We start from the raw sequence: 21247 nt of genomic DNA on the forward strand, positions 1-21247 counted from the left end.
AATTACTGAAGCTAATCTTGAAGAGTTCTTCTCTCATGTCTGACCAACAATTGTACAGTAGTAATAAAAATACCCACGGTTTTGCAGGAGACAAGCTGTAATTATGCATACAGCTTAAGGAAAGGCAGACTGGTTTCCCAGTCCTCCAATACCACATCTTTTGGTTCAACACTGTATTATTTAAGACTAACAATATCAAAACAATGCAATTTAAAAAATGAAATTGTCAGCTTTATGGAACTGGCTTTTAAAAACAAGCCATCATTCTACCTTACTCGTGAGCTAACTTAGTTCATCCTTACTCCCAGTGGAATGGGCCACACTCTGTGGTACCTGGTACACCAATTCGGCAGTGGCACCCGGCCCCGGCTGCCCCTTCGGTGTATCGTACAGTGCCTGTGCTGATGACGTGCTCTCTGTCCTAGATAAGAGTTTATTGTAAGTTCCAACCAGAGGAGGAGCTTGGTTCCCTGCAGCCTTGAAGGTGGAAATGGAAGGAACGCCAAGAGGTGTGCTGGGATGGCTGGACATGTCCATGATTATTGGAGTTGCATATTCTGGTCCAGTTATAGGCAGTGGTTCAGCATACGCATGGTAAACTTCTTGTACGGGTGAATTGTAAGGGTCCAAATCGGCGTAACTTGCTTCTTTTCCTTCCTCTGGTTTAAAGGTTGATCTCTGATGAAGCGTGCCAACAATTCCCCCCACCAGTGGCTGAGCGTACTCTGTGTTGTGAGCCCCAACAAAACAAAATAAAAAACCTCTTAATGGATGGGTTTTTTTTACAGCAGCATCACATTAAATCCAACCTGTCAACAGTGTAACAGAAATTACTATCTGAGATTGACCCAGTGGTCCCTCTCTGTCCATCAGTGCCAACTGCTTTGGAACAAAAGTCATTTCCACCCAACAGTTAAAGCCATTGGGATAGAGCCACAATGTCCCAATTTCTCAGGTTCGTACGTCTTCCCTTGTGAGCTGCAATTTCCCATGCTGTAAATCTGCCTCAAAACAAAGTTTTTTGAAATGTCTTCCCTGCAAAATTAGAATTAAATGAAATTATCCTGCCTGGCCTTGAATAAAAAGTGGTCCTTGGGACAGAGGGTTTGTCCTCTGAGGGGGGAACCCTGCATGTGGTCAGCTGAGATCTGTTAGTGCAGAGAGAAGCTGAGTCACAAAAGCCGGAGGCGAGAAAGCTGGCTAGCTGGGTAAAAACAGACAAGCAGCCAAAAAGAGAAAAGTCATTCTGCCTGCTGTGAAGCTGCAATTCCTGCACGTCTGCCCATTCCTGCCATCGGTATCGCTATGTAAGCACAGAACCAAGGGCACCATCAGCCATCTTCCTCTAACGACTGGTTCACCAAGGAAGGGGTTAGGGTTATCAGTAACTCCCCCTCTTCTAGATCAGAACACCAATTTAATCCATGCAGTCAGTGCAGGGAACCAAGTACCACATTTCAGATTGGTGTATAAAGATTATTTCCAGTGCATGAAAACATAACCAAAAAAATCCTTCAATCCTTTATGGGGTTGAAGAACAAATACAAGTAAAGAAACTTTCAGTTACTGCATTAACTTGGGAACGTGTCTATCTACAGCACATCAAGTCAATTAACACACACTTTTATGATACTCTAAGACCAGATGGCAACAATATCTTTGATATCAAAGAAATGCTTGTACCAACAGAACTATCCGTTTCTCCTCTGTTCCTCAAACCAAACCGGAAATAATTAAATTTAAGCAAATTCCTGACATTTTTTTTGCATGTCATATATATATATATATACACACACACACACACACTACACGGCCCACAAAAAGAGTAACGTGTACCTGCAGACTCCGTTTGCAGCATTGTTGGGACTTCCCTTGGTCTGAGGTGACTAATTTCACTGTTGCTGTAGCGTACGGGAGTTTCTTCATGTTCTGCTGATTTGGTCGGGAGAAACTGCTTCATTCCTTTCCACCATCCTTCACATGGATTTACAAAAAAACCAAAACAAAACAAAACACAACACCCAAGCCTGCATACACATGTACTGTGTTTCCAGCTGCTAAAATATTTTTACACCACAGCCTATATTTTGTAGTAGCACGTAAACAACTCAGTTGTCAGTACCTGCGTGATCCTAAGGTTACAAGAGACTTTAACATTAACTCTCACCCAATCAACCTGCCTGACTGTTCGCCCAGTTCCCACAGAACTGCTGCAGTCCAACGAGTCTATCCCTGCATGTCCACTAGCCGCAGTGTACTCTTCACATTAATGAACTCACAAAATACAACACAGAAACTACTAAAAAGTGAGCCATGATTCCAATTTGTAATGCAAATATTTACATAAAAGTTTAGACAGTCTCAGTTACAACCTAACAGTACCTTTAACTAATTCACATGGTTTCTGGCTGTTAATGTCATGGTTTTTTTAAGGCAACATTGTTGAAAAAGGTCAGTGAGTATTTGCAAAAACCTGAATAAAGAGGATTCTAACTTGAGTGGAAATAAAAAGGAGTAACTGTTGTCATGAAGAGACAGGGTAGGGCAGGCTGGCTTTGTTAGGTTGCCCCCATCCCTTCCGCCAGCAGCTAGAGCCATTCTGGTTTGCTGTCCATTTCATTCCAGCTGTAAGAGACCACCACTGCAGGCAGAGCCCAAGAAACAGGAGATTCAAATCCACAGAACACTGTTTAACAGAATCTGACGTAGCCTGTGGGACAGACAGAGGTTCCACAGGGAAGTGCAGCAGCATTAGTTCGATACTGCATTTTGCTGAATTTCCTTTTAGAACAGACCTGCATGCTGAACATTTAAATTTAAGCAAACCGGGAAAAAATCTGTCATGTCCATCATCAACATTTAAGTACAGGAGAGTTTGAGTCTAATATTCTAAGACAACACGGCTGTGATCTATCAGAAACGGGTATGTAATAAATAAAAACAGGGCCATTACAAGGTTTCTCGTCTAAAGGATAAGGCATACTTAGACCTGCCCTTGAGCAAACACACAGGTGTGGACATTTCCAGCATGAGGGAGGACAGAGACATGCACAGTCTGAAATACACATCAAACCAAAAATGCCCAGTAAAGGAGTTTATAAAACCGTTCTGTTACCTGCCCGATCCCAGTAAGGTAGATCGTAAGTGCCCTCCGTTTTTTTCTTGCTGCGACAAAAAGAAAAAGGGGGTGTTTCAGCCGGCAGCCTGCTTATCGGAAGATGCGTTAATTAATGCTCAGCAACTACGACCTTGGCTGTAACTGGTCCTCAGCTTTAAAGTACAAGCACCAGTAACCCGGCTTGCCATCACCAGTCTGCTGCTACTGGAGAAACCAGTTTTCAGTAAAAGTACTTCTAACGAAAATAGTTACAAAAAGCTGTTTTCACTGTCCTCGCTATTCGAGTGAACATTTTCTCACAGCGCGTACAATTCTGAACAAAGAATCCTTCCACAAGTGTGGCCCATGTGGTTCCCACAGTGACACATGCAGCATTTCATTCCCACGCATTCATTTAAAGCACTTCCATTAAGCTGTTCATTTACCGGTTTCTCCAATGCCACGCACAAACTAAGATAAGAATCAGAGTAGTGAAGACCATCACCAGCACTGGAACCAGAACTGCTGCCAATGCCACATCTGAAAGCAATTAAATTAAGCGGTGTCAGACAGAAGAGCTTCTCATAAATCAGGTTTTAATTTGAAAATCAAATTGGGTAAAGCACACAGACGTCACGTATAGCCTCTACCGCACCAGGTCCCCCAGCTAAGCCACCCTGCAGGATGCTCCCACAGTGCACAGCTCAGGTGCCAGCTGCCTCCTCTACACGTGGGCACAGCTGGTATTTTTGCAAGGCTCTTCATCCAAATCAACAGGTTTGTTTTCGTAAGTAAGATTTTTCTGTTAGAACAATGTATTTTATTACTGCCAAGGGAAATCAAAAGAGCCCACCAGCATGCAGCCACTGAAGTCTGAACCTCCTTTAAGAAGGAAATACCACAGTACCTTAACAGTTAGTCACCAAAATCAGCCTATGCTGGGCCTGCCTGGGACACAAGACCCTCCTGTCCCCCCACCATCCAAAGGACACTTCGCCAGTGTCTGCAGCTGCAGGGATTCCGCTCCCTTTTCTGACAATTTTCTTTAACAAACAAAATGACAATGCCAAGTGACGTTTTTCAAATTTCATGCCAACAAGACTGCTCCATAAAGGATTAGCTACGTCAAAAGTGGTTTGTCGTAAGGAATTATCAAATTAAGTAACAAAGCAGTTACAGCTGATGAATTCTGAAGGGAAGTCCAAGTTGCAGCGTCTCCGCCTGACAAAATTCGTTCAGTAGGTAAAAGCCGAACTCGGTCTGAACAAGTTTTGAAAGATGGAACTTTACATACATGACTTGGAAGACTGGTTTTGTTTCTGCATGCAGTATGCAACTGTACACTTTTTATCATATGTGTATTTAGTAACTGGTAAAAATTCAAAAGAAAAGATTGGTAATTTGCTATAATATATTAAGTGTTTAGGAAAGTGACATTCAGAAAGCACACTTAATATATGCCAAGGTACTGTAAGGACTTCCCAAACACTTCTATGACCTAACTGTGGATACCTTTGGTTACACTTGGAGTCACTGTGGTGTTTTTTATTTCAGGTGTGAAAGTTGTTTTATCTGTCTGCAACGAAGTCTTCACTGAATGAATGAAATCGTCACTGAAGTCATCATTCTTGTGCTGAGGAGGTGGTGGTGGCACGGTGATTTTAGGAGCACGGCCTTTAGAAGAAAAGAATTCATAATTCCTTTTCAGAAGACAGCTGGAACAGTTTGCTCGAGAGCTTTTTCATGTTATATAATGAGGAAAAAAACAGCCCATGAATCAGTAACACGGAAAGCAAGTGACTGGTTTCTTTTGAAACACTTATTTTCGTTTACACTACTAAACTAGGTATTTTCCAGGTTAAGTCTAGTAACATTAGAAGAAATTCGGAAGTATCAGTTACAGGAGGATTATGCAGCTAAGAAGTACTTTTTTCTCATTGAAAATATACCCAGCAATGTCACCTTTCCCAAGTTATTTCACTGCTTGTCTTGCAGAGTTGAAAGGTTTCCAGTTGCCTTACCTATGCTAAACTGACATCCTAGCAATTCTACTTTCATTGCAATTTTCTGGTGCCATTTTAAAGGGTTGATCCTAAAAAAACGTGCAATAACAGGTGGAATGAAATTATTGCGAACTTCCTGGTACAATTCAGTGTTCCCTTGAAATATCTAGAAAAGGAAAGAAAAAGAAAAAAAAAAGACAAACGTTATGTTATACAAATGCAACAGCAATTAAGTAACTACAACCGATTTTGCTGGTTTATTTAAGAAAAATAAGCAGCGCAGAATCCTGAAAATTCACCCCAGAACGGTGGTGCTGCCTGCACACCTCCCCTCACTCGGCCCCATTAAATATGTAACTAACTAAAACAACGGTGTGGGTCTGTACGTGCACGCACGCAGCTACGTCCTTCGGAGCGAAGGTACGATGTAACGCTCTGCGGACGCTCCCCGGGCAATGCCTGCCGTTACAGGCATCTCGCGTGTCTATGGCACTGGGTAATTCTAACTCAGACCTTCTTGGTAATTGGCACTTACTCTTCAAATACGTACAGCAAGGAGTTGGGACAACGTGAAAGCAGGAATTAAGCGGTGCCTTCGCACAGCCTCATAGTTTAAGCACAGCCTGTGCTGTGCCCGGGTATGGCACGTACTAGAAAGCATGAAGAGACGCGGTCAAGTACTGCCCTCTGCTGGTTGCTGTCTACAAGGGCGGAGCCACAGGCCCCATGGAAGGACTCGGGTTCAGAACGGGAGAGCTCTCTCTCCAGTCAGTCTCACCCGGAGCCGTGCGGTGCTGGAAGAGAAGGGCGCAGAGTCTGCACAGAGGGTGGGCTAAAGCTGGGCCTTCACTGCTGCGTCTCGCACACAAAGAACTCGTCACGGTTTGACACTACGGGGCGGGTTTGTCTGGTTGAGATTTAAAACCAGTAAGCAGATCGACAGTGCTGTATGCTGCCGTGTACGCGCACTGGCAAACCTACAGCCAACTACAGGTTTTGCACCGAGCTGCTTAAAACACTACAGAAACCAGGCCCGGCGCCCCGGCCCAGCAAGCCGCCCCTTCGTCTCCTTGGGGAGGCCTGGTTTGGTGTCACGTCTTCGGGCAGGAATTGAACTGTCTCCCCGTGTCAGTGCACAGACAGCAGTTGGGCTTTGGCTCTGCACATGCAGCTCTTGGGGTGCGAGGGCAACACGCGTCACCACAGAGGTGACAGTAAAGGAGTAAGATGTTCGTTTTTAAAGCACCGATACAGATATTGACAATTACGTTGGGCATAATGCAGAACAGAATTATGGCACTTGCCTGAAAAATAAACATTATAGCAAATTTTCTGCTCTGTCACACCAGTGGGTAAACAGTAAAGCACCTTGCTGCTGAGGACAAGCATTGTACTGTGTAACAACAGCCGTGTGTCTGCATAAAACGGAGCCGTCAAGAATTCTTAGCACACTTCTGAGCAATGCAGATCCCTGGTCTTTCAACTTTGATACACAAGATAAAGGGGTTTGTATTGCACTCCTGTGTTTAAGTTTCTGTAACAAAATGACTAGAATATCCCTACAGGCTTGAAAGAAACCAATTATTCCAGGAAACTATCTTTTTAAAAGCCCCCCAAAAAACCCAAACCACCCCAGGGACCTTTAAGGGACTGACTCACGCCTGGGCTCCCTGACATACATAACGGGTCTCCACCCTCAAAAGACCACAAGTCCCATTCCTATTACTTATGCATGAGAATTCTGGTGGTCCTTACACGGGCATCGTCTTCATGTTTGAGAGCACCGACTGATCAAATGGACACTTACGCCAATTTGGTTAGGCACAGAAAAATAAATCACTTGGTAATTTAAATGCAGCACTTCATGTTTGAGTGCCTTGGTTTTTTCTCCAGCTTAAATTAGTAACCAGCATTTTCTTTTTTACCTATCCAAGTCACTGCTAACCCACTCACGACACTAAAAATCTAGGTAGGCAAACACAAGGCATCTATCTCCCTCAAAAGTTACAGTCTCCTCTCCTCCCCAGCTTAGTGCAGTGCAGATTTACAAGCACTTGGCTCTCACTGGTATCTGTCCTGCTCTGGATTGAAGCTTCTTGTTCTTAAATATGCTTACTAGCAATGAATGGAGACAGATTAACTGTGGGGGCAAGACTATGGTGTTATTTTGGAAATAATAACACAAAGCAGCCACAGTTTCTGTGCCCAGGCAGTCACGCTCTAAGACCGTGTTTCAATTTACAGCCACTTTTCTCCTAAACTAAGCCTTTTTTGTTTTTTTTAACTGACAGGCTTGTAGCTACAGATCTCACCAGAATTATTTGTTTTGATAAAGATGCAAATGAGAAGCAAAATACAGCGGTGACTCTCTGAGGGGATGCGCCCAGCCCAAACTGCCGTACTGCACCCTTGTTTGCGCTGTGCCATGCCGGTGCCCGCTAAAAGAAGGTGCAAACTGCACGTGGCTACCCCAGCACTGAAGGCAGAAGTTGCACATGAGGAAAATAGACGCCCAACACTGAAAGTTAGTCTCCCTTCAGGTTTCTGAGGCTGAGCGTGTAACAGCAAAGGCAACAAGAATCATTAACGTTGACGATTATCTTCAAGAAAGATTAACAGTAAAGCAGTTCTTTACTCCAGGCTTTTATTACTCAAGCTTTTGATGTCAAGGGTTATGATCGTAACTTAACTTTACCTGCAGGTCAGTATTTTTTTGCACAAAAAATTTGGTTCTGAGCTCAATACAGTGCAAGTTTTTTTTAAATGAGAAATCACTTTCATATTCTATTTATTATCAAACTCTCTCCGTTTGCCTCTGTGCTGTCAAAACTTTTCCAACACTGCAAATTTGTCATTTTCCCCCCTATTCAAGCATTTTACTCCTTTTTTCATTTGTAAAATTTTTAAGAAAAGCTTTTCTTGAGTACTGTCAGATGTCTAGAAGCTGTTTGCAAACGGAACTACGGGAAAGCCTTGGAAAAGCTTCCAGTCTCGTGAAAAACGTTAGGAATTCCAAACATCTTTCAAACAAATGGGAAATAGCACCTCCTGGTTGGCCTGGTGTGCCATTACGTAAGGCTCAAAGGCAGAAGCCTGCACACACATGCACCCAAAAGCAAAGCTGTATCAGTGGGATGATGTCAGACAGAGGAAAAATCTGCTGTTTCGAAGCCTAAGAGATCACCTGTGCGGAACCCTTTTTTCTGTCATTTACCTACAGCTGACACTTCCTGGATATGTACGGTTTTTCCGCATCGTACCCAATGAGACAGAGTGGGAAAAAAAAAAAAAAAAATCCGTTACCCGTAATTTGTTTCATTTCATGAACTTGCAAGAAAAACAATACACTCAAATTAAAAGGCAACAGCTGCAAAGGTTTTCTAAGAAAATAACCGAACTAAATCTGAAGCCTAAATCTAGGCGGCTCGCTAGCTGAGATTTTATTTTACGGCCAGAAGAGGGCACTCAAAAACTAGCAAAAGATGCTGGATTTTTTTTTTTCTTGAATACTTCATACTAACAGTCTGTTAGTTCATGTGTAGGTTCAAGGGGATGGACCAGCCCCGACAGTAAAGTCTCCTCCTTTCAGGAAAGTTTCCTACTGTGATTATGTTCAGTGTTCAAAAACGTCTTAATTTACAAACAGGATACTTGAACCTTTCACTTCACCGGCAGGATGCTACATCCTACCTTGAAACATTCCTAACCCACAGTAAACTTGAGAAAACCAAGTACAGCTGAAGAGTTACCATTCTTAAGACCTGTTTCTAAAAAGTTACTAGGTTACTACCTGCTATTACATGTAGGTAATACCACAGGCCTATGGAAATAAGGTAAATTACATCCAAGAATTTTAAGAAAAAGAAGGAAATTCTAGTTCCAGACAGGTTACCCTTCAAGAATACTCTCATTTGTTTAAGAAAATCCATTCTGAACCACTTGGAAAACCATGTAGGACATTAATCTTCCCATTTTTACTATCTATTAAATAATGCAAAGCTGTAATGACAGGGAAAACAAGACAAACTTGCTGCTAACACTAGGTAATTTTTCTGTGGGGCAAAGCATTTCTGATTGGAACATACCAGTTCAGTTTTTAAGAAAACTCCTCTCTGCAAGGGCTGCTCTATTATCCAAGAAACTTACCAGCATTTTGCCAAAAAGTAAGATGGACAGAAACATTATAAAAGATGGAAAATTATACAACTCTAACATTTATTCTGTAACCATAAGAGGATAAGAAAGTAAACCTTAATTTTGAAAGAAATCTGATTATTCTTAAAGGGACGCAGTACCAGACAGCCGACCACTGGCAACAGAAGTTTCTTGTACAGAACACTCCTACCCCCAAATGGTAATAAAAATCATCTCTGAATTTCAGAACTGTTCGAATCCTTACGTATTTGCATATTTTCTTCTGCACAGATGCTGTTTTGATTCAAAATTACACTGAAAAGGAAAGTTCTTTAATGCTTCCTCACCGTACCAAAATTAGTTGTATTTACAATTGTGAAATCTCCGCAGAACACACTAGAAAACATGTGGTATTTTTACCTTATCTTTGTCCATGCCAGGTTCTCTGTATACTGTCCATTTCTGTGCATCATCACTGTATAAAATTCTGTAGGCTGAGACGTAATAGTAGTACTCTGCTAAGGTTGATCCAGTAGTTATAATACCTGCGAAAATGAAAGTGCCCAGTTAGACAAAAAACAGGTACCAGTTTGTAAAAATCAACAGATCAGCTTTTGAATCCAGAGTTACGCAGCTGGAATCTCTGCTGGTCCAGTTACATTTCAAAAAGTTTACCCAAGGTGCTGGTCTGAAACTTCTACAGTGACCGAAATGTCATGCTCATTTGACTTACATCTGTATTTTAATTCTCATGATATATAACCTCGCTCAGCTCTTTTCCCCTATTTCTTGGTGGAAGCGGTCTGTTCATTTGACCAGGGCCCACTCCTGTCTCCAGCTGCCGAGACAGCGCCGCTCTTCCCTGCTTTTGTTCTGCCAACCTAAAAGCAGGACTGAAAGAACGGTACCTTCCTGGAGCTGCCACTTCAGCGCTGCAGAGCGACTCACAGAGGAAAGCTGTTTTGTAAAAGCTTGTTGGCACAGGAATTAGAGGAGTCATGTAAAACCCAAAGAGCCCCCAGGGAGGTAATAACAAAGGCTGCTGGTAAACCCCAGTTACTTAATGACAGGAAGCCAAGCTGCTGATAGCAGGGTGTGCAGCTGACTTTACAGAGACCAACTCACACGTTGGCCAACCCAAACTGATCAAACGAAGATGTTTCACAATAGTCTTAAAGCCTGGGACTCTGAAGCACTCTGCCTAAAGCCACTTTATTTTTGATTTAAGTCAGATTGCAAACATGCCCATTAACAACAGCAAATCACCTCTGAATAATTAAATCAAAATAGAAAACACTAACATCAGCACAGAAGATACAATAGCTGTCCTGCCACTACTTAGGCTACCCCTGAGGTTAACCCCAAAATGCGAACGCCTCAATGCTTTGCCACTCAGCACGGGCCACACTGCGATCAACAGGAACAGGTAACCATGAGCTCGCCTGAGTGAAGCAAACCATCCAGAGCGGACCGAGGAACAGCACCTCCAGCTGTCTCTGCCCATGACACAGCTGAAATCACAGCAGACAGTCCACCACAACCTCCGTGAAGAAGCAGAGCCTAACCCAGACTGTGGCTGCTGTTTGGTCCATCTGCTGAGGAAAAGTGCCACAGAGGGCCCACCATCCCCAGCTCTCAGCCCAAGTTCTACTTCAGGCGAGGAGGTGCAGGGGAGGCTGCCAGCTGGTTTACTCTGCCTGCTGCTCATCTCACACTGCGCTGCAGCTGCTCCTGCCTCCACTGCTGGATTCACTACGGCCATGACGGGCAGCAGGGAAAGCCCAGAAACAGAAGTCAGTACACCTGCACCAGAGGTACCAGTGCACTGACCTGACTGGATATGCATTTGCACCTCCAAGGAGACAATCAGTCAGCAGGAAAAAGGAAGGATCCAGTAAAACGACAGGAAACACTTCCAAGAAATTCTGATGGAAGAGGTGTTTTCTACTATGAATCCCCCCACCTGTTCAACTCCAGGCTCCTCAGTGTATTAGCTAGGACATAGAATCCCCTTTGCTTTAATTCAGTGTCACCTGGACTTGATCTTAAAGACCAAGCACTGGAAAAAAGGATGTCAACAAGCAAACTTTTTGAATGCTGCTTAAAAGCCGCATCAGATTCACTTACCTGTTATTCTCTTTTCTTTATTCAAGTCAATCTGCAACCACTGATGTTCATCACTGATAAAAGCAGCCCAAGGAGGACCAACCCTTTTTAGCCTGGCATTTTCAGGTTTCCAGATGTTCACTTGTCCTGTTTGGTCAGACCACTCAAGAACAGATGATGCCGTGATCTGGGAATCGGGGATTACCCCAGACTCCATCCCCAGTGTTCCATAGCAACCTGCACGATGAAAAGGTGAGGATTCAAAATGAAAATTCAATAAAATCATTACACGGTGATTTTACCCGCTCAGAGTTTAAGACTTTACATGCAAATATTAAACTGCCATTTAAATTTATTCCATAACAACACTACCAACAAAACACACCGTCTTCTGCTTTCTAACAGTGATGCTGGAACCACACCCGTGGTCACGAGTATGCCGTGATGTATGCCTGCTCAAGAGTAATGGGGATATTCTCTCAATTACCACCCACACAGAGCACTAGACGAGAGGCCCTGGGAGAGCTGTCATGGTTTAGGAGTATGTATGATCGATGCAGGCATGGGAAACAGACTACTTGATCATTTGTTCCTTTTTTGTGTCTATGTAACTTCTTGGGTTTTAAACCCACCTCAGTATCACACTGTTAATTCGAACAATACACCAAAGAACATAGCAAGCCGTGTCATAATCTAGGCCTTGAGCTTAAACACATCCTTGAAATGAGTTGTATTCTTTTGTCACCATTCTTACTAAAAGTTTCTTCCCATGTCACACTCTACTGCTGATGGCTAAAAAACATCTCCTAAATTTCTGCCTAAATTTCCTTGTGGCTAGTTGAGACCACTTGCCCTTCGTTAAAATCTTGTTCTGTAGCACCAACAGCTTCACCCTCTCACACATGTATTCCCCAGACACATCAGTGCAGAGCAATCTTTGCCTTCCGTCAGCCAGCCGAACAACACGGCGTGGTTTCCCTTTTGCTGGGAGCTCCCCCTCTCCCTGCAGGTCCCCCGCAGCCCTCCTCTGCACCAAGGCCGGGTGCCCATTCCTCAAGTGAGACACAGGTGGCAGAGCCCTCGTGCGACTGGACCCCAGACAAAGCCTTGCCGATGTCCCGTACGATGGTGCTAATAGTTCGTTGTCTCGACTGGACGTGCTTCCCCTGGTACAGCATCACATTAGCAGCACTTCACTAACAGAATCCTTTCTCTCCTCCGTCACTGCCATCTAACACGCCGCCAGTTTGAAGCAGAAATGCCTCAGTCTCTACATACCCAAACTGTCCTGGTTTGCCTGGGATATAGTCACAGCCCAGCCATGCTAGGCAGGCTGTCAGCAGTTTTGAGTCAGCCAGGGCAGCTGCCCTGAGTTGGCTACAGGTGCAGCCCATCCCGTATGTCATGGTCATTGTTAAGGGGTGAAGGTTGGCTGAGGAAGGGGAGCTCCTGTGGGGTTCCTGCTGGGGTTCCTCCTGCTCCCCCTCTGGCTTCTCCCTGCTCCTCAGGACTGCTCTCATGTCAGTTGTGACGGCTCCATATTCCTTTGGCTGACTCTAACCCTGCATTCCCTGGCTGGCAGTGATGCTGTTTCATTACAGCTGTCTCCACTTAACCTACAGGTCTGCTCGCCTTTTCCCGATTCCCCCTTGGGGCTGGTGAGCGGTTGTCGGGTGACAGAGCAACTGCTGTAGTTTAGCCCCGGGTACTAAATGTAGACACCAACCTTATACATTTTGCTCTGTGATTCTTCAATCCATTTCTATCACTCAAATCTCAAAGTCAGCCAGGTTGTGCTGTACAAGGTCTGCACTGACCACACCTCTAGCATTAACAGCACACTCTATTTTGTACAAAGTCATGAAACCAACTATTACAGAAGAGCCACACTAGTAACTTCACCAGTCTGATAAACCTCATTTCAGCGTACAACAGAGTCCTCTTTTTCCTTCAGCTAACTCCTAGGCCACCCAGCTACATACATTTTAATCTAGACCTGCATCTTGTCTCTAGCTTATTTGTTAATTTCTCAAATGTGTCACTGAAATCCAAACAGTCTAGATCAGCATTTTGTCCTGTCTCTTCGTATTTCCAGGCCACTTAATTACTTTCATATACACTATCAGATCACATTTTGAAAGACAAAAGACCCCAACAAACCCTGCCTCCATCACTGTGCTCAATATTCTCCATGCATAAGGTCACCAGACGTGCAATTCCTTCTTCCAGCTCTTGCAGAGAAATTATTTGAATATTATGTGGATTATATTTTCTAATTTGTTTGTTTGTATACATTTCCATTTCCAAACACTCCTGCACATCAGATTCCTGCCTTTATACCCCCATTCAATGTCACTTATATATTAGGAAAAGTTTTTGTTTACTTTTGAGGAGTATGTGTATGATTTTTTGGTTTTAACTTTATCCTTATGGAAAACAGATGTAATGCTTTTGTTGGGTTTTTTTATATTGTTATTAAAACAGTTAAAGAGACTAAGGAAAGGCCACTGTCTTCACAGTACTTCCAACATCCATTCAAAGATGGCATTTAAAGTGACTGACATAGAAGCTAGCTTCCACTTAGAAAACTACAGCTAATTTATTTGAAAAACAGGTATTCGATAGGAAGTAAAAACATGCAAAGCAGTAAAGCTTTAAAAAGGGGCAACACTTGTTATAGCAATCAGCAACCTGGTACATATTTATGAAGCAAAACATGGCAGCCAAAAAGGAACACAACTTGCACACAGAGCAAGGCCCAAGAGATGCCCTTGCAGAGCAAGGGAGATGAGTGATTTATCACATCGCATTCAGCTGCAAGGATATGGGAGGAAAAAAAAAGAAGAGGTGGAGAAAGCTAAGGAATCATTTTGGGATTTCTGCTAGCTTTCTTAGCAGGCAACAAGGAAAGTGTAAGGAGTAAACCTGGAAAAAAACTCAAATACACAGCTGGTACAAATAAAGGGCCCAGTTCTGCTTTAGCAGCGTGTTTAAAGTACGGGAGTCAAGTCACTTTAAACCACTGTAAAAGAGGAACATAACCTGACAGAATCTTTCTGCATATAAGCAAGGCTTACTTTATACATCACTGTATCTATACACATAGTGATGATTAATCATCAAATTGAGAGAGTAAAACAATTCAAAAATATACATTACTGAGAAATGCAGTAAAAAAAAAAAAGGATAACAAAACTTAAGAAATAAAATACCTGAACAATTATTTCTACTCACAAAGTTTATATGAAAGTATCAACATGCAATACATGTGATAATGCTTACCGCTCGTCTTAAACGTGAAGAGACTTGTAGATAATGGTCCCCTGCAGAGAACAAAAGATGAGGGGTTTTTGTGGTAGTCAGCAAGGAAAACTGAAACAGTCTTCCACTTTTTTTTCTTGCCTGACTGCTTGCCTCTGAAACCTGTGCACATATGCCTCAGTGAGCAGCACCTCACGATTCAAGTAACATTCCTGTTGCCAAGTTTCAATGCTTTCAGTACAAACACCTTTTCAACTGAAATCTAGTCCAGAGATACCACCTGAGTTAACGGCTTTCAAACAAACATTGGCCTAGCAAAACACAAGGCTTCATTAAAATGCTTGTCTTTTAAATTCAGCTAATCACAATAACAAGAATCAATTTCCTCCGATTTCTTTCATTCCTGGGACTTCTGAGATAAAATTACAAGTTACACTCTTTTTCCCTGCAACTAAAAAGCTGCTATTAAATTATTATTTTTCCACAGACCATTAGGAATTTATGGTCATGTCATGCATTTTGGAAGATAAAACCTGCTTGCAGAATTTGGAAAGTTACTCCTTATCGTCTAGAGGTTAAAAGTATTTGGTAAAGCAATCACACCATAGAAAAAGAGCATTGTGAGAACCTTACAGAAAAGAACCTGTCCATGGAACACACAGCTCCACTAGCTGAAATCAGTCCACGATGAGACACTACCAAGATCTAAGGTGCTAAAGACAAGGAGAATCAAGGAAGCACACTTACACTTTTGAGGTGACGTTGTTCGCCAGGGAGCCTTCATAGTATGGAATGCCCTTGCTGATTACAACATTAATTTGGCCACCCAGAGTATTTGACACAACGCCTGCGTGAACACCAGCCATACAAAGTGATGATGACTTGAAGAGGGTGGAAAAAAGAAAAATTTAATACTACATTGTAAATAAATTAAATACTGCACTGTATATTGTAAATGCTACATTGTCCAGTTATAGTCTTTGTTAATATACATGAAGATACTGTCCTTATTTAACTGTTACCTCTGTTATTTAGAAACCATTCATCTTTGGTTTATTATGGAATTTATAAAAAAACAAAAGGAAGGTCCTCACCCAGATGTATTTGCATTGTAACTCTTGTAATTAAATAAGCTCAAACAAACAGCAAGGTGAATCAGTCTGAAAAAGCCAGACAGGCAGACCTGCAGCCTACAATAAATCTATTATGTTAGACAACAGGAGTTGAATGCATAAATACATAGGAAACCTTTTAACAGAATGCACACTGAAAATACATTTATTCATCCTCTCATAATTAAGGAGTTATGCTCTGCAGATATTGTAGCTTTTAGCTGATGGGTTGTATTTTTTATTTAAACTCATGTTTTAACCATCCAGCACTCTAATCCATATAAGCCATTAAGTGAACACAATTCATTCTAAAGAAGCTGATTACCTGGGTTGTACAGGTCAATGGAGATCAGTTACGCACAAAGTTTCTGCAGGACATCCTGTTCTTTCCTTGTCTCCCTGGCCAACCGCTAGCCTGGATCCTCTACCAAATGTCACAGTGACACTTCCATTTCCCTGGCGTGCAGGCTAGCTGTGCCACAGACAGCAGGGCTGACCCACTAGGCCAAGTCCTTTGGGCACAGCACAGAATGAGCAGAGCAAGACGCCTCTGTCTCCTGGACCAAAACTAGCCCAGGAGATCTTCTCCAGCTGGAAAGCAAACCCTTCCAGGCCCAAGGGGCTTGACCAAGAAACATCCTAGTGCTCAAGAGGAAAGACGTAGTCCAGCTCCAAAAAAGGCTTAGCAGCAGTGGCTTTGCACCTGTCCGCCACGTGCACCAAGGTTTCTGGAAGATTACTGGCTACGCACACTGCGACAGGCATAGACAAGAGCTCTTCACGGGCGTTCCTGCAACGTGCAGCACGGCGGTACGCACAGACACGTTGCAGTTCTGCAGCCCCTCGCTCACATCCAATGAGACTGGGATCAACCTGCAATTTAGGAGACTGAGTGGGCCCAAGCTGTCTGTGAAGGACCACCTGGGTATCTCCCAATATGCCTTGCAGCAACCACAATTAGCTTGTTATTACTAGTGTGGTATCCCAGTGCAGACTTGCCCAAGTCAATAAAAAACAGATGACAACTGCAGATCTTTATTTGCTGTTAACTGTTGCTCCCCAAAACAAAGTCCACTAGGAGCTGTTGTGACTAAACACGTTTGCTGCACTGCTCTGCCAGCCGCTCCACTGAGCGCTATAGTGCCTCACCACAATTCTTTAAGAAGGAACCAGCAGGTCCTTTGCAGAGAGAGAACATTTCATAGATTATTTTCTTTCTCACGTTATTTTAAAACCAGAACAACTTCCTCCACTGTGGCTTCTTTAGAAATAACTGCATGGTGCAGCAGGCCAGGATGCCCTGTATCTCAAGCTCACTGGCAAAAAACCCTGCTCACCAAGACTTTTCCAAACATAATCCTCCTCAGTACAGTCACACACACAAAAAAATCTAACTCTATTCCCCACCCCCCCACATATCCCAAAAGCTTTCTAAATAAACGTAATTATGTCTTGCTCATGCACACAGCTTCCCTTTCCTTTCCTACTTTCCCTTGAAAGTAAGAACAGGGGATACTGCAGGAGATGCAGCTTCTCTCCTCCCTGCTCACCAGAAGATGGCAGCAATGTGTGCTCCAAGTCCTCAAGGACTGTGGACATTAGCATCATACACAAAAGAATCAAGATTTGGGGTATTTCTTAAAGCAGCAAGCAGCTGCTGATCATTTGAAAGGGATGCATGAGAAATCTCTACCTGAAACTTTAAAGTGCTGGACAATTTGATTTCTTTCCACACAGCTTCACTTCTGGGAAATTCTCTGCCTTTTTACCTTTTTATTCAGAGCAATGAAGTATAAAAGAAAAAAAAAAAGTCACAGGCTATTTATTTCCTAAAGTTCCCTTTTTCCTGCATAGAAAACAGTTTTTCCAGATTTTGGCAACAAAAACAAAAAAAGAAAAAAAAAACAAAACAAAAAAAAAGCTCCCAACAAGCAGAACTCCTACAGATTCTGCAAATACATTAGGCAGAGAATCAACTTCATCTTGTTACTAGCTACAAAAATTATCTTGCAGCCATTTAGTGAGGACTCACGGTGGATCTGAACACACAACACAGTTACAGTGCAGTGACATTTTTACATATGGGCAATTACTTAAGTGGCTAGCCTAGGATTTACAGATATTTGAGAAAAGAGTATCAGAGAGGCACATTAGGTTCACATTAATCTCTTTCCTTACTAACGTTTTAAAATTGTCTTTCCTCTGTGCTAGATCTAATGGCTTATTAAAAGAGTATTTTAAGATAAACAATGAGATTTACTGTGATTTTTTACTAGATTGCTAGCAACATTATAATCACTTAAATATAAACAAAGCAAACACCCTCCCATCCTATGGCAGAAATGCTAATTCAGTTGCAAAAGCTTACATCAGAAAAACAGTGTTTAGGTTTTTGTAGTGTTCTAAGCAAACAGTACATTATTAAAGATTTTTATTTCCAGTTTACAGAAACATTAATGTTACAGTATTAACTCTGTTTTGCAAATGGTTTTATAGCTGCTGAGCATAAATATTATTTCATCTCTCAAGTTGTAATAAAACATTAAGACACCACTGAGACCCTCTGTTTAGAGGGGCATTACAGTGTCAAAAACAAGAGGACACCATTAAAAGAACTGGTTCTCTCTTTACAAATCCGAATTTCCCAACCTGAGAAAGCAAACAAAAACAAAACAGGAAGCAGAAAACAATACTTCCATTGATCCACCTTTCTCAGCAGGCCTTACAAAACTATTTGAGTCTCTACTACACTACTTCTTGGAGACGGCAACATCTGAACCACCAGCCATTTAGCAGCTCTGCAAAAAAATGAGTACCATGCTATTCACTTCAGGAGGTACAAATTCCAGAGCAGCAGAACTAACGCGAACAACAGTAATTGACTTGTAACTATACATTGCGTGTTTTCCCAAAATTCACGTGAGCCCACAGTATTTTTACTTACATCTCTGTATCCATGGGGAATAGTGCCTGAAATATCAGCAAAAGGAATCACACATCCAGCTGGACAATACTTACTGGAAGAGAACAAAATATCAAGTCAAGATATGCATGCAACTACAGCTCTCCTAATGTTATAAAATAGTCACTATGTTTGTGATTTACCATACACTGTTATCATTCATATATCACTATTTAAGGATACATCCTAATTGAAGACATACCAAATCAGACAAAGAATACTCAGGAAGAGAATTACACAACAGGAGAACAGACAGTTGAGAGAGTTTAAAAAAAAAAAGTCTCAGCTGAAAGTACAGTTCCAGTCTCAATATAATAAATTAATACAACCAGCATTTTATAATATAAATACTGCATGGCTTCTGCAAATTGAAAGTCATATTAAGTATCAATATTAATGAATTCTATTTTATAAACTAAAGACCTGCATATCTATTTGTTTTGCATCTTTAAATTATACATCTGAAAAGTAATGCTATTTTATAATAGCTCCTTGCACTGCCTTCATAAAAAACTGGCCAAATTCAGTTAACACACTAGCTCACAAAAAGCAAGAGGCAAGACATCTGCATCTCTGCTCCAAGCCCGTGTTCATGCTCTAGTGCTGTTTCATAGTGCACATACATAAACTATTAAATCTTCAAGACTATTAACATCGTCACTGTAGTTCAACAACAGCGGAAGCAACATTGCAGGTACCATGAAAATAGTGAGATTCAGAGACTTCAGCACATGTTGAGTAAGGCCAGAACCTGCAATTAGAGCCCTATTCTGGAACTTGGGAAACTAAGAGAGAAATGCAAAGGTTGTACTTTGAAATGTCTCATGATGCCAGGGCTAAAGTTCTCCAAAAAGTAAGCTTATGCACTTCACAACAGTCTGCAGCTTTGAACACTGTCCTTGCTTTAGATGGAAATGGAGAAGAAGAAAAAAGGGAAATGACATATGGTTCCCCCACCAGAAAGTACAGCATTTTGTGTCTCCACAGAACCTCATTAATGCAGGCCAAAATGTGAAATGGGCTTCTAATTTTTAACACATTTCATAGTTTAGTGCTCCTTAGGTAAATGTAATATGATTTTCAGCGTAAGGTGTATACCTGCTATAATACGTATTTATAAAAGCAATATTCTTGCTATGGGAATGAGATGTTAGCTAGTGTGTATTAGTGCAAATTAACGAGGTTCTACTGTATACCGCACATAAATATCAAAAACGGGGTGTGGAGGCGGGGGGGGAGGAAGGAGAAGTGCAAATGTCAAAATTATTCAGCTCTACCCCTAATTACTTTATTTCTTAAGTTCTCTGGACAGCCAACTTTCAAGCTGCATCAGGTTTAAGTAACAGAGTGAAGTAGAAACACTAAAATTACTTCATTAAAGAGATGGGGAGGGGGAACAGGTAAAATCAGTCTTACTTGAATTCTGGTTCGGAAAAGTGACTTGCATTGTCTAAACAGGTAATTAGGTCTGGAAAGAAAAAATGTTAAGTCAAGAGGATGATAAAGACAACAAATTTGAGAAATTTTTAAAGTGCATGAAAATATATATTTGAGCCTCTTGTGGCTTAACCATAAGTCTCAGAATGAAAAAACACATTCCTACTAAATCTTCTTGCAACAGATTTTGTATTACAGTAGAACCTTGATAATTTGTCTGAGTAACTGGGAAATCCACTGAGAACGGGACACAGGCAAGAAGAGAAACACTACAAAAATCCGTTTTCTGTGCAGCTTCATTTTCATTGATAGCTATATTTCAGAGAACCTAACATAATTCAGACACAAACATACGCTCTTCTCAAAAGATTCAATGAATAAGCTAGCTAAACAGGCCTTCTGTTTTCAGCATTTAACACTCCTACACTACTGAAATCAGACAGCATAGGGAACAAACGTTACAGTGCCATGTTACTGGCATCCATGACTGATTAGCTCAAATTTCGTGCTTCTGTCTGCTGTGTATCAGCACATACAGTCCAAAATACAGAGAGAAAAGCATCAGGAAACCCACAAAATAAAAATTAAAAATTAAAACTCTTTTTGAAAATACTTCTAGAAAGTGTTTTCACAAGCCTTTCGCCTTGTGAAGCAGTTGCTGGCAATCCTTCGTTTCCTTGTGGACCATGTATGTCGCTCACCTTTACAAGTGGAAGGAGATGCAAAACAAACACAGCAGCCTCTTTTAGAGGCTAGAATAACCAAAACCACATAAAAACCAAGAAATGGCAAAAAGACTAAAAACTAGTCAGCAGATTATATCATTAAAGAGCTGAGGGAGTACAGGATACTGTTACTGAAATAAAATTTTCCACAAGATTGGTCTATATAAAATATATACAGGTCCATGAGAAAACTTGTTAGTTACCTGCCACCTTGACTACTACCTGAAAAAAATGCATTTTGTGCTTTATCTAAAGCAGCTCTTTTCACTCCTAACAGGTAACTGATTTCTTCTCTGCTATTCAAAGTATACTTTGATACCAATTCTTTAAAACTACAGTAACTTAGAGTAACTGCCAGTCCAATTTTCTATGCAGAAGAATCAGGAGGACTGTATTAAGTCTTCATTTTT

General features: G+C 41.7%; 1 protein-coding gene across 2 annotated transcripts in view; it reads right to left on the reverse strand.

The window, feature by feature from the left end:
- Nucleotides 1-282: 282 nt before the first annotated feature.
- The window catches only part of DCBLD2 (discoidin, CUB and LCCL domain containing 2), a 45736-nt gene continuing 24771 nt past the window's right edge, over nucleotides 283-21247 (reverse strand). The window contains exons 4-16 of one of the 2 annotated variants that reach the window (XM_086463774.1): nucleotides 20092-20143; nucleotides 18658-18730; nucleotides 15349-15482; nucleotides 14623-14663; nucleotides 11362-11577; nucleotides 9655-9779; nucleotides 5119-5266; nucleotides 4610-4771; nucleotides 3544-3637; nucleotides 3116-3165; nucleotides 1815-1974; nucleotides 1684-1706; nucleotides 283-725 (exon numbers count right to left, since the gene is read on the reverse strand). In XM_086463774.1, coding sequence (XP_086319900.1) covers nucleotides 283-725; nucleotides 1684-1706; nucleotides 1815-1974; nucleotides 3116-3165; nucleotides 3544-3637; nucleotides 4610-4771; nucleotides 5119-5266; nucleotides 9655-9779; nucleotides 11362-11577; nucleotides 14623-14663; nucleotides 15349-15482; nucleotides 18658-18730; nucleotides 20092-20143 — 1721 coding nt within the window. The remainder of the gene's footprint in view (nucleotides 726-1683; nucleotides 1707-1814; nucleotides 1975-3115; nucleotides 3166-3543; nucleotides 3638-4609; nucleotides 4772-5118; nucleotides 5267-9654; nucleotides 9780-11361; nucleotides 11578-14622; nucleotides 14664-15348; nucleotides 15483-18657; nucleotides 18731-20091; nucleotides 20144-21247) is intronic. The other variant, XM_086463783.1, reaches the window with a different exon arrangement.

Source organism: Leptosomus discolor, chromosome 1 (assembly GCF_034619465.1).
Source record: "Leptosomus discolor isolate bLepDis1 chromosome 1, bLepDis1.hap2, whole genome shotgun sequence".
Classification (NCBI taxonomy): Eukaryota; Metazoa; Chordata; class Aves; order Leptosomiformes; family Leptosomidae; genus Leptosomus; species Leptosomus discolor.